Source organism: Elephas maximus, chromosome 24 (genome assembly GCF_024166365.1).
Source record: "Elephas maximus indicus isolate mEleMax1 chromosome 24, mEleMax1 primary haplotype, whole genome shotgun sequence".
Taxonomy (NCBI): Eukaryota; Metazoa; Chordata; class Mammalia; order Proboscidea; family Elephantidae; genus Elephas; species Elephas maximus.
Window position 1 is genome coordinate 20,561,674 of NC_064842.1, and position 12,896 is coordinate 20,574,569.

Here is a 12,896-nt window from a genome sequence, read left to right on the forward strand (position 1 = left end):
TTTTTTAGGAGGTAACCTATCAGTACATGGTAAAATATACATTTATTGACTGTTATTTGTTCTTAGAGTTTTTATGTTCCTCTGTGTGTCTACATGTGTGTGATTTTAAGCCCTGTTAACCCATGTCCATTTTCATAATTTATTTATAGCATTGTACAAAAGGTCATATTCTTATGCAGAATAATAAAATGTTTAAAAGAGTTGTGAACAAAATTTAACGATGAAAATAGACTTTTTTCCTCTCTTAAAAAAATGACCCAATTAGTGATACATGGAAGAGAAAGATCTATTTCATATTCCTCTTATGATAAGTATTCATCGAAATTCATTGATACTGTGTGGATGATTTACCAAGGCTTTTTTAAACTGCTGAAATTATGCTCTAACAACCATCTGATAAAATAAGAAACTGAGCAAAATGTGTACTCAGATGAACGATTCTCTGAAGGAATAATGGTGTAAATGAATTATCAAAGTGTGAAATCATTAAGAACAAAACATGTTTGGGTTTTTATTGAATCTTAATTGCAGGCTTATGTATTTTCTTTTGTAAGCTAAGTTAAAAGAAAATTGCCTAACGAAATTTTTGGAGGCCAGTGTTGTAGGACATATATTGTACAATAATTTATTTTTCACATAAAAGTGCTGTTCGTTTTTTTTTTTTCAGCATTAACATGCGTGCTTTCCTCATGTAGGAGAATATATAAAAAACTGGAGGCCAAGATACTTCCTTTTGAAGACAGATGGCTCATTCATAGGATATAAAGAGAAACCTCAAGATGTGGATTTACCTTATCCTCTCAACAACTTTTCAGTGGCAAGTAAGTTCATTATAATTGTTGGTTCACCTTATAGCTATTTCTTTGTACGACTTTATGTGGCAGGTATCTTAGGATCTATGGGAAGCCTGTGCAAAAGTTTAAGTTTGTATTTAATAGCAAAGTATTTTTCAGCTTTGATAGACTTTGAATTCCTTAGCATATGGATTATCGATGATATGTGGTCTTACATAATGCAATATAGTTGAATGTTTTCATAGTTAGAATTTGAACAGGATAAATACGTACTTGTAGGTTATCTTTATAAAATCTAAACAAAAACCTATGAACTTGATTGCTAGATTGAACTTGGTTGTAAAATGTTGGAGTACTTGGTGCATTTCTAATCAGTGTTCTATCATAATCTTAGCTCTTCTGATTGATAGTACCATGAGAAACAAGTGTTTTACGTTAGTTCCCCCCCCTCCCCGGGAGATTTTCTATTTATACTCAAATTCTTCTTCCTTACAAATATCTAACAAAAATGCTTGTGACTTAAGCTTATTTGGAAATTCTGTGTTTGCTTGAGCACAATAAAAAACTGAATGATGGTGATGACGGTGATGACAACGATTATTATTTTTAGGCTGTTGAGATTTACTGATTAATCAGTAAAAGGGTTTTTCTGTGCTAACTCAGAAGTAAAGCATTTCGAAAGTATGTTAAATCAAATAAACTTGTATAAAAACTAGAGTGTGTACCATTGAGATAAACCATCAACTAGGTAACATCCTTAATTTTGATTTTGGTTGTATGTTGTCGTCTACCAGCCACATTTAGAGAATAGATAAGGGAAAATTTCCCCGACTATTAAGCAAAAAAATAAATAAATACAATAAAACAACAACAAAAAATTTACGAAAGCAAAAGTCCTTGAATGTTATACAATTCATTTTACCATTTTTGCCCCTAATGTTTTGTATAGGTTAACCCTTTTCAGTAGGTTAGAATGGATAGTCTTTTTTTTTTTTTTAAGGGAAAAGAGAAAACAATAAACAAAGGGTTTATGAAATCATTTGAATGATAAGGATACTACCTTAAAAAAAAAATTCTCTGTACTGTTGGATTCTTATGCAGAGATTTTGTTTTAAATAAAACAAGACAGTCGTCATATGTATATATTAGTTAAGGCAAGTATCTTTTTCCCCACTCAGATGCCCAAAATATATGGCTTTCTTTCAGTAGAAAATGATTTTTAAATGCCGTTGTCATTTGAGATATCTTGTATTGACTTTAAGAATACGTTTTTGTTCTGAAGATCTTATGGGTGAACATTTGTGTTACAGTGACAGAAATCAGCTTTTGCAACATCAGCAGCATACGTTATCATTTCCTACCTAAAGCCAGTGCAGTTTCTTAGTCCGTCCATTTTACTAGCAAATGCTATTGGCTTGTCTGAAATAATTTATAAAAGTACAGAACTCCTGTATTCACTGATGAAAATGCAGCATTTTTTGACCTTATGAAATTTCACACCCCAACAAGTTTTAAAGACATACTGTATGTCACAGTCTGCCAACATCTGCTCCAACGCTTCCACTGGCAGAGGGTGAAATAAATGCTGCACCCTTGGGGAGAAAGCCTGTGCAGTGACTGAGGCAGCCTAGGGACGAAAGAAACGGTAGTCTACGGCTGTAATCTCTATGTGGATGACCAAGTGGTCGCAGGCAGGTGGCTCAAACTAATCAGTGAATTGTAGATCAACTCCTTAGTTTTCAGAAGGGTTATTAACGTCAGTCTTAGACTAAAACTATTTTAAGTGGCTTATCCTTACAGCCTGACTTAATTGCAAACTTCAACTTTATAAATAATGATCACCTTAGGAAAAAATGAGTCTAGTAAAACGGGCATCGAGTGAAAAAATGGTTCAAATTTCAGCTTCGCCACAGCTAGGAGTATGATGTTACTCAGATCATTCTCCCAAACTCTCTGATCTTTAGTTCCTTTATTGGTGTAGTGAAAACACTTGGATTCAATGATTCAATGAATTTGTAAGGTCCTTTTTGTCTCTTACATGGTCTCATATTGTGAGATCAGGTCCTTGGTCCTTTTTGTCTCTTACATGGTCTCATATTGTGAGGTGGTTGGTATTTGATCAGGTCCTTGAAGAGTGAATAGGAGTTAAGCAAATTAAAAAAGGAGGACATTCCAGGCCGAGAGGGACAAAGAATCTTTTTCTGTTAAAGAGAAGGAGCAATTTCAGCAAGAGGTACCTTACCAGTCAGTATTTCACTTCTGCCTCAGCCTCCTTAGTATAGTAAAAGACGACTGTTTGACAAGGTATTTCTAAGGTGTGCTAGGAAATGTTATGTAAACGTATATTTCATCGATAGCTACATTTTGAATCCCCTATTTTTTCTGGTAATTAAAAATGTCACTTCAAACTTATATGTTTTTAATGGAGTTTTACTGAAATATACTTTTTATCTGTATAAAAAAACAGAGTGTAAGAATTGGAAGAGACTTCAGAATTGATCATTCCAATTTTCATATAATTTCAGATTCCTTTCCTTCTGCTTAAAATTTTCCAAAAAGATAGCCTGTGTATTGTCTTCATTTTGCTTCTCAACGCACTGCAGTCTAGCTTCCTTTTATTCACTTGATTTAAATCACTTTTAATAAGTTCTCCAGTCACCACTTAATTGCTAAGCCTAGTAGACATTTTTCTTTTCTTATTTTTCTTGGATTTACCTCTGGGCTGCATTTTATGTTGTTGGTCCCCACCTCCTTCTTGGGCTGTCTCTCCCATCGTGCTCTGGGGTGCCTCTCCGTCCTGCTTTTGTTCCTTTGCCTGTCCCGTCAATTTTGGTGTTTAGCTGGGTTCAGACTAAGGACTCTTTCATTTTTGTACCCTTTCCTTGGACCAGTTAGCAACATCATAATAAATGGAGAAAGGATTGAAGTCGTGAAGGATTCCATTTTACTTGGATCCACAGTCAATGCCCATGGAAGCAGCAGTCAAGAAATCAAACAGCGTATTGCATTAGGCAAATCTGCTGCAAGACACTCTTTAAAGTGTTAAAAAGCAAAGACTTTACCTTGAAGACTAAAGTGCGCCTAACCCAAGCCATGGTATTTTCAGTCACCTCATATGCATGTGAAAGCTGGGCAGTGAATCAGGCATGCCAAAGAAGAATTGATGCCTTTGAATTATGATGTTGGTGAAGAATATTGAACATACCATGGACTGCCAGGAGAATGAACAAATCTGTCTTGGAAGAAGTACAGCCAGAATGCTCCTTAGAAGAGAGGGTGGGACTTTGTCTCACTTACTTCGGACATAATGTCAGGAGGGACCAGTCACTGGAAGGAGATACCATGCTTGGTAAAATAGAGGGTCAGTAAAAAAGAGACAAATTGACACAGTGGCTACAACAGTGGGTTCAAACATAGCAACAATTGTGAGGGTGGTGCAGGGCCAGGCAGTGTTTCATTCTGTTGTACATGGGGTTGCTATGAGTTGGAAGCGACTCAGCTGCTCCTGACAGCAACAGCCCTTTTCTTGGGTGGTCATATTCACTTTCAGGGTTTTAGTTACAGCCTGTATGCAATTTATTCTCACACCCATATCTTCAGGCCAGGCCTGTCTCCTGAACATTCGATTATTATATTCAAATGGCTGCAGGCCAACTCTACCTAGCTTTTGTTTAGATTCAACATGTCCAAAGCTTTACTCAAGATAATTTTGTCAGTTTCTTCTCCCATGTTTAGTATCAGTTCTGTCTCTACCTGAGCTGCAGCTTGGATCCATTCCTTGACTTTTTTCCCTTCACATCTTTAATCCTCCTCCCAATCCATTTCTGTTGATGTTGTTAGGTGCCATCCAGTCAATTTTCTAATCATAGTGACCCCATGCGACAGAGTGGAACTGCCCCATGTGGCTTTCTAGGCTATAATCTTTATGGGAGCAGATTGCCAGGCCTTTCTCCTGTGGAGCTGTTGGGTAGGTTCAAACCACAAACCTTTGGGTTAACTGCCAAGTACTTAACCCTTGAGCCACCAGGGCTTCATTTCTAGCCCTGCTTATTTTGCTTATTTGTTGAACCTATTATGTCCATACCTACAATTGTTCTCATGGAATTGTTCTAGAACAAGCCGTGATCATCTCTGTTCTGGATTCCTATTAGATGCCCTGCCTCTAGTTTGTACCCCTCATATTCTTTCTTTAAATATGGCTGAAAGCAGTATTTCTAAAATTAAATTCTAATGGTGCCATTCCCTGTGAAAGCCCTGCCTTGGATCTCCATTGCACCTTGGGTAAAGTCCGTCTTCCTTAACATATCACAAAGGATCTCCTCAGTCTGGCTTCTGCTCTCAACTCTTACTTCATCTCTTTTCTGCTCTGCAGTTATGCTTCAGCAGTACTGAAATGTTTTCTGGTACCTTATACAAATCACCTCCGCCCCTACTGAACTTCCTCATTCCTTTTCTTTACCATCTCTAGTCCATTGATCTCTCCCGATTCTCCCAGGCTTCATTTGTTTATCTCATTCTCCATGGAATCCATGGTCAGCCTGTATTTTTCTCATCTGTTTTTCTTTCATTGTATACATTTTATCAACCCTAGTTGTATATAGAGTCCCTGGGTAGAACAAACAGTTAAGTGCTTGACTCTTAGCCAAAAGGTTGGCAGTTCCAACTCATCTACAGGTACCTCGGAAGACAGGCCTGGCAATCTGCTCCTGAAAGGTCATAGCCTTGAAAACCCTATGGAGCAATGAGTGCTATTACACATAGGGTTGCCATGAGTTGAAATCAACTCAGTGACAGCCAACAACAACATACAAACCATGCTGCTTTCCCCTCTGAGCCTCTGCTAATGCTACTCTCTCTTACTGGAATATTCTGTCCCCTAGTTCCCTAAATAATTTTCTTTCATCCATTAAGATTAATTTCAGATTTAAATTCCCACCCCCACTACTTGCTAAGTTACTCCTCTGTCTTTACTTCACAAAGCTATCTTACATTGTTGTCACACTGTTTCTTGGTTATCTTATTCCTGGGTATGTTAGTTTCCTACGGTTGCCATAATAAATAGCACAAAACTGGGAAATAATATGGAAATTTATTTTCTCATAGTTCTGGAGGCTAGAAGACTAAAATTAGGGTGTCATCAGGGCCGTGCTCCCTCTGAAGTCTCTGGGACAGAATCTGTTCCCTGCCTCTCTCCTAGCCTCTGGTAGCTGCCGACAGTCCTGGGTATTCCTTGGCTTGCACGTGCATCACTTTAATGTCTGTCTCCATCCTCTCATGGCATCCTCTTCTCTGTGTGTATCTAAATTTAACTCTTCTTAGAAGGGTAACAGTATACTGGATTTGGGATTCACGCTGCCTGGTATGACCTCATCTTAACTTGATTACACCTGCAAAAACCCTATTTCCAAAAGGATCTATTACAGATTCTGGGTGGACATGAATTTTGGGGGACACTCTTCAATCCAGTACAATGTGTGTGTCTCATCCACTAATCCATGTGTTCTTTTAAGGAAAGAGGTTAGTCTTATTTATCTTTCGTCTCCCAGTGCTCTATTTTAGGGCTTAATTATTTTCCAACGAGTGTCTGAAAACATCTAGTCCAGATTTCTTACTTTTTCGATGAGAAAAATTAGGCCTTTACAAAGTCAATAACCTATTTAAGGTCACCTTAGTAGGTAGTGGTAGTTAAGTATGAAGATTAAAACTCAAATCTCTCCATCCTCATTTCAGTATTATACCCCCTTTCTTCCCAGGATGATGACATTTTCACCAGATTTAGAGTCATGGGACCTGAATTTGGATTTGAATGGCAGTGGCAGCACTTAAATTGCCAGATACCCTTTTGCATGTAGAATGTATAAATTCCCCAAGCCTTAGGTAATAATATTTGAAGGTTCCTCGGTGGTGCAAACAAATTGTACTTGAATGCTTTTGGTATCATGAAAGAAAAGGCCTGCCAATCTACTTTCATTGAGATTACAGCCAAGAAAACCCTATGAAGCAGTTCTGCTGTGTAACACACGGGGCCCCCATGAGTCGGCATCAACTTGATGACAACTAACAACAACAACATCCTTTGGGTAGATTAAATATGAACTATATGTGAAGGTGTCTTGTAAATATAGTGCTATAAAGATGTGAGTAAAAAATAAGATTTTTTTTTCAACAGTTTGCTGATGATTTTAGGTTGAGATCATCTGTGTACAGAAACGTTACATTGCTGCTGTAAAGAATGTAGGATACACACAAACGTGGTTGCTGCCCTTTGTGTTTCAGGGTACCTAGTAGTCACAGACTCTAAACAGTTTGACACTTACCAGTGTCTTTCAGATGAAGTACTTCGCCCAACTCAAAAAATGGGAATCATTTCTCCACGGAGGACTTGAGCATTTGTCTATCTGTCTTGGGTGGTGTGGATGGTTAAGCACCCACCTACTAACTGAAAGGCTGGCGGTTCCAGCCCACCCAGAGGTACCTCAGAAAACAGGCCTGACGATCTGTTTCTAAAAGGTCGCAACCTTGAAAACCCTATGGAGCAGTTCTGTGCGGTGCTCGTGGGTTGCCATGAGTTGAAATCGGCTCCTCAGCAGCTAACACCACCAACAGCGTACCTACAGTGGACGCTCAGAGAAGTACACAGGGCCATCTTTGTGTGTAGACATTGGTCGTTGGCCCTGGAAGATAATCACATGGAACTTAGGGCGACGTGGAAAACTAGGACCACCCTCTCCCCGCAAGTGCCAAAGGGAATTTTACCGAAAATAAACATTGTAGAGTCGAGAGAAGAAATAGTTGGTGGGGTTAAATTGAGCCTTGGAGGACAGAGGATATTTGATTGGTACGTGCTTGGAAGAGGAAAGAATTCTCAGTGAGGTTGATCGGTTCCCACCTGGCCTACTTTAACAGTCTATCCCTTTTTCGTTGAAATATTCTCTTCTGTAATCTGGAAGTAACACATAGCATAGATTTGTCTTCAAAAAATATTCTTTTGCAGATACCATCTCCTTTTTTGTGCACACTGCCCAGAGAAGCCTCACATTTTCTCCATTTTTATAAGCTAAAAGTTAAAATCCCTTAGTGCCCCCTACATCTGATCATTACCCGAATTTCCCAACTCTTCCAGATTGGTCATCTACTCCTTTTCTCACCCCTCTCCTGCTCTAGCCATTCTTTCTATCTGGAATGCCTTCGACAAAAGTTCCTGGAAATGAAAGGTGATTATACTAGTCATCTAGTGGTAGAGTCAAGAAAAGGAAAATAAAAGCTCCAAGGTTCTCAGGAAATTAGCTAAATAAGGAATTAGTTCCCTCCACATCTTAAGTAATTAAAGAAGCCATAAAAGTTTGGGTTCAGACTCTCTTACGTCCTCACTTTCTTTAAAGTTGTAGTCATTTTGAAAGTTGAACGATTAAAAAAGAAAAATGAACGATTATTTGGCATTAAATTCTAGTTTCTGTTTATATTTCTTGCCCACCCCACCTGTATTGCTAGCCTCTCCACCTCTCTCCCCACCAAAATATAACAGCATTTGGAATTTAATAGGCTTTCGTGGGTTGATAGGGAAACTAACCGCCATTTATAACACTCCTGTGGAAAAATTCTTTTTAAGACTCATCCCTCCCCTAAAAAAGAACCTTGCAAATGGGCTTTAAATAAACAGAATTCTCATTTTTTGATGTATTATATATCCACAATTAAAAACATACCAAAACATAACTCTACCCTGTAATATTTTCAGTATTACTCTTTTATTACTTAATATTCCATAAAATTTTTTTTTGACATAAATTGCTACATTTCTGTTAGGTTCAATTGCATATAGAATTCCTAACCCTATATATATTTTTTTAAGTGAGTTTTTTTAGGCCATTTTATATACTTGATCATTTGAAGGTTTGGTGCTTTCTTATCTTTGTTTGTGGTCAGGTTTTTAGGCAGATATCTGGTAATAAGTTTGTCTTATTGTAAGGAAAAGACGCCATGCTTTAAAAAATTCATCACACAATGAATTACAGTTAATCAAAAATTTTTTCCTACCCTGCATTATTGTTTTGTTCTTAGGGACCGTTGAGTCAGTTCTGACTCATAGCAACCCAATATATAACAGAACAAAACACTGCCCGGTCCTGCACCATCCTAACAGCTGTTGCTATATTTGAACTTCTTGTTGCAGCTACTGTGTCAGTCCATCTCATTGAGGATCTTCCTCTTTTTTGTTGACCCTCTGCTTTACCAACCATGGTGTCTTTCTCTAGGGGCTGGTTCCTCCTGATAACATGTCCAAAGTGCAGGAGATGAAGTCCCTCCATCTTTGCTTCTAAGAAGTATTCTAGCCAGTTCTTCCAAGACAGATTTGTTCAATCTTCTGGCAGTCCGTGGTGTATTCAGTATTGTTCACTAGCACCATAATTCAGATGCATCAGTTCTCCTTTGGTCTTCCTTGTTCATTGTCCAGCTTTTGCGTGCATATGAGGCGATTGAAAATACCATGGCTTGGGTCAGGTGCACCTTAGTCCTCAAAGTGATATTTTTGCTTTTTAACACTTTAAAGAGGTCTTTTGCAGCAAATTTGCCCAATGCAATATGTTGTTTGATTTCTAGACTGCTGCTTCTATGAGCGTTAGTTGTAAACCTAAGTAAAATGAAATCCCTTGACAACTCCAATATTTTCTCCATTTATTACGATGTTGCTTATTGGTCCAATTGTGAGGATTTTTGTTCTCTTTATGTTAATGTGTAACTCATAGTGAAGGCTATATAGTGTTTTGATCTTCATCCGTAAGTGCTTCAGCAAGCAAGGTTGTATCATCTGTGTATCACAGGTTGTTAATGCGTCTTCTTCCAATCCTGATGCCATGTTCTTCTTCATATAGTCCAGTTTCTCGGATTATCTGCTCAAAGTACAGATTGAATAAGTATGGTGAAAGGATACAACCTTGATGCATACCTTTCCTGATAATAAACCATGCATATCCCCTTGTTCTGTTCACATGATTGCCTCTTGGTTTATGTATTTCTACATGAGCACAATTAAGGGTTCTCGAATTCCTATTTTTTGCAGTATTATCCATGATTTGTCATGATCCACATGGTTGAATACCTTTGCCTAATCAATAAAACAGGTAAACATCTTTCTGGTATTCTCTCCTTTCAGCCAAGATTCATCTGACATCAACAGTGATATCCCTCATTCCATGTCCCCTTCTGAATCCGGCTTCAATTTCTGGCAGTTCCCTATTGATGTACTGCTGCAACTGTTTTTGAATTATTTTCAGCATAGTTTTACTTGAATGTGGTATTAATGATATTGTTTGATAATTTCCCCTGTTCTGTTAGATCACCTTTCTTTGGAACAGGCAAGTATGTGATGTCTTCCAGTCAGTTGGCCAGGTAGCTGTCTTCAGAGTTTCTTGGCAGAGACAAATGTGTGCCTCCAGTGTTGGCATCTATCATGGATTGAACTGTGTTCCCAGAAAATACTTGTGAACTTGGTTAGGTCGTGATTCCCAGTATTATGTTGTTGTCCTCCATTTTGTGATTGAAACAATTTTTCTACATGTTGTAAATTCTGATCTCTGCCTGTGGCTAATGAGGCAAGATTAGATTATGTTCAAGACGATTAGGATGGGATGTAACCCCCTTGCTCAGGTCAGATCCCTGATTCAATATAAAGGGAGTTTCCCTAGGGTGTGGCCTGCACTACCTTTTATCTTACAAGAGATAAAAGGAAAGGGAAGCAAGCAGAGAGTGAGGGACCTCATACCACCAAGAAAGCAGCACTGGGAGCAAAGTGTGTCCTTTGCATCAGAGATTCCTGCACTGAGAAGCTCCTAGTCCAAGGGAAGATTTATGAGAAGGACCTTCCTCCAGAGCTGACACAGAGAGAAAGCCTTCCCTGGAGCCGATGCCCTGAATTTGGACTTCTAGCCTACTAGACTGTGAGAGGATGAGCTCCTGTTTGTTAAAACCATCCATGTGTGGTATTTCTGTTTTAACAGCACTAGATGACTAAGACGGCATCCATTTGTTGCAACATCTCAGTTGGTGTATTCCTGGAGCCTTGTTTTCCGGCAGTGCTGTCAGTGCAGCTTGGACTTCTTCAGAACCGTTAGTTCTTAATCATGTGCTACTTCTTGAAATAGCTGAACGCCAGCCAATAATTTTTGGTACAGTGACTCTGTATATTCCTTTATCTTCTTTTGATGCTTCCTGCGTTGTTCAGTTTTTTTGCCCATAGGAGCGTTCAGTATTGCAGCTCTAGGCTTGAATTTTTTCTTCAGTTCTTTAAGCTTGAGAAATATCAAGAATGTTCTTCCCTTTTGTTTTTCCAACTCCTGGTTTTGCACATTTCATTATAACACTTGACTTTGTCTTCTTGAGCTGACCTTTGAAGTCTTCTGTTCAGCTCTTTTACTTGATCGAGTCTTCTTTTCACTTTAGCTACTCGACGTTCAAGAGCAGGTTTCACAGTCTCGTTTTAGATCCATTTTGATCTTTTTCAAAGATTAAAAGGTCTTTTTAATGACCTTTTACATTCTTCATGTATGATGTCCTTGATGTCATCCTACAACTCATCTGGTCTTCTGTCATTAGTGTTCAGTGTGTCAAGTCTATTCTTGAGCTTGTCTGAATTCAGGTGGGATATATTCAAAGTTGTACTTTGGCTCTCTTGTACTTATTTTAATTTTTTTGAGCTTCAACTTGAACTTTCATAGGCGCAGTTGATGGTATGTTTCATGGTCAGCCCCTGGCCTTGTGCTGACTGATGATATTGAACTTCTCCATCAACTCTTTCCACAGATGTAGTTGATTTGATTCCTGTGTATTCCATCTGGTCAGGTTCACTTGTATAGTTACCATATATGTTGTTGAAAAAAAGTATTTCCAATTAATAGGTCCTTGGTCTTGCAAAATTCTGTCATGTGATCTTCCACATTGTTACTGTCACCAAGGCCTTATTTTCCAACTACTGATCCTACTTTGTTTCCAACTTTGCCATTCCAATCACCAGTAATTATCAGTGTATCCTGATGGCATGTTTGATCAATTTCAGACTGCAGAAGTTGGTAAAAATGTCCAGTTTCTTCATCCTTGGCATTAGTGATTAGGACATAAATTTGAATAATAGCCATGTTGAGTGGTCCTCCTTATAGGCATATGGATATTATCCTGTCACTGACATTGTTGTATTTCAGGATAGATCTTGAAATGTTCTTTTTGGCAGTGAATGCAACACCATTCTTCTTCATTTTATCATTGCCAGCATAGTAGACTATGTGATTGTCTGATTCAAAATGCCAATACCAGTCCATTTCCACTCAGTAATGCCTAGGATGTCAATCTGCAAGCATTCTGTTTCATTTTTGTCAACTTCAGATATCCCTAATTTATACTTCATACATTCCATGTTCTGAATATTAATGGATGTTTGCAGCTGTTGACTCATTTTGAGTCGTGCCCGCTCAGCGAATGAAGGTCCTGAAAGCTTTACTCCATCCATGTCATTAGGGTCAAATCTACTTAGAGGAGGCAGCTCTTCCCTAGTCATATTTAGAGAGCCTTCCAACCTCAGGGGCTCATTTCCAGCACTATATCAGACAGTGTTCTGCTGTTATTCATAAAGTTTCCACTGGCCAGTTTTTTGAGAAGTAGACTGCCAGGTCCTTCTTCCTAGTCTGTCTCAGTCTGGAATCTCTGCTGAAACCTGTCCAACATGGGTGACCCTGACGGTATTTGAAATACAGGTGGCATAGCTTTCAGTATCAGAGCAACACACAAGCCACCACAGTATTACAAAGATTATTATATGTGGTGGTATATTTTCAAAATTTAACTTACAAACCAAGTTTAGAATTAGGGATGGAGACCACCTTTTTAAAAATTACTTTAAAAGGAGATAGTTTTTAGAAAAAAGTAGTAATACCACATTTAGTCACATATTTCCTTCCTCTCATTCAAATCACACTCCAGTTTGACAAGAAAAAAAATTCTTCAAGTTTCTACTCTTCCTCCCTTTTTGTCTACATTATACAAGAAATATAAAAAAAAAAAAAAAAAGTGTAGTCCCATTTTAATGGAAACGATTATGGCAGTCTAGAGTTT

At 38.2% G+C, this 12,896-nt stretch overlaps 1 protein-coding gene across 6 annotated transcripts in view; it reads left to right on the forward strand.

Moving 5' to 3' along the window:
- AKT3 (AKT serine/threonine kinase 3) overlaps positions 1 to 12,896 on the forward strand; it is a 325,618-nt gene that overhangs the window by 160,569 nt on the left and 152,153 nt on the right. For 5 of the 6 annotated variants that reach the window (XM_049868133.1, XM_049868137.1, XM_049868132.1 and 2 more), the window contains one exon: positions 696 to 821. The exons of the other annotated variant lie outside the window; for it this stretch is intronic. In XM_049868133.1, coding sequence (XP_049724090.1) covers positions 696 to 821 — 126 coding nt within the window. The remainder of the gene's footprint in view (positions 1 to 695; positions 822 to 12,896) is intronic. 6 annotated transcript variants of the gene reach the window in all.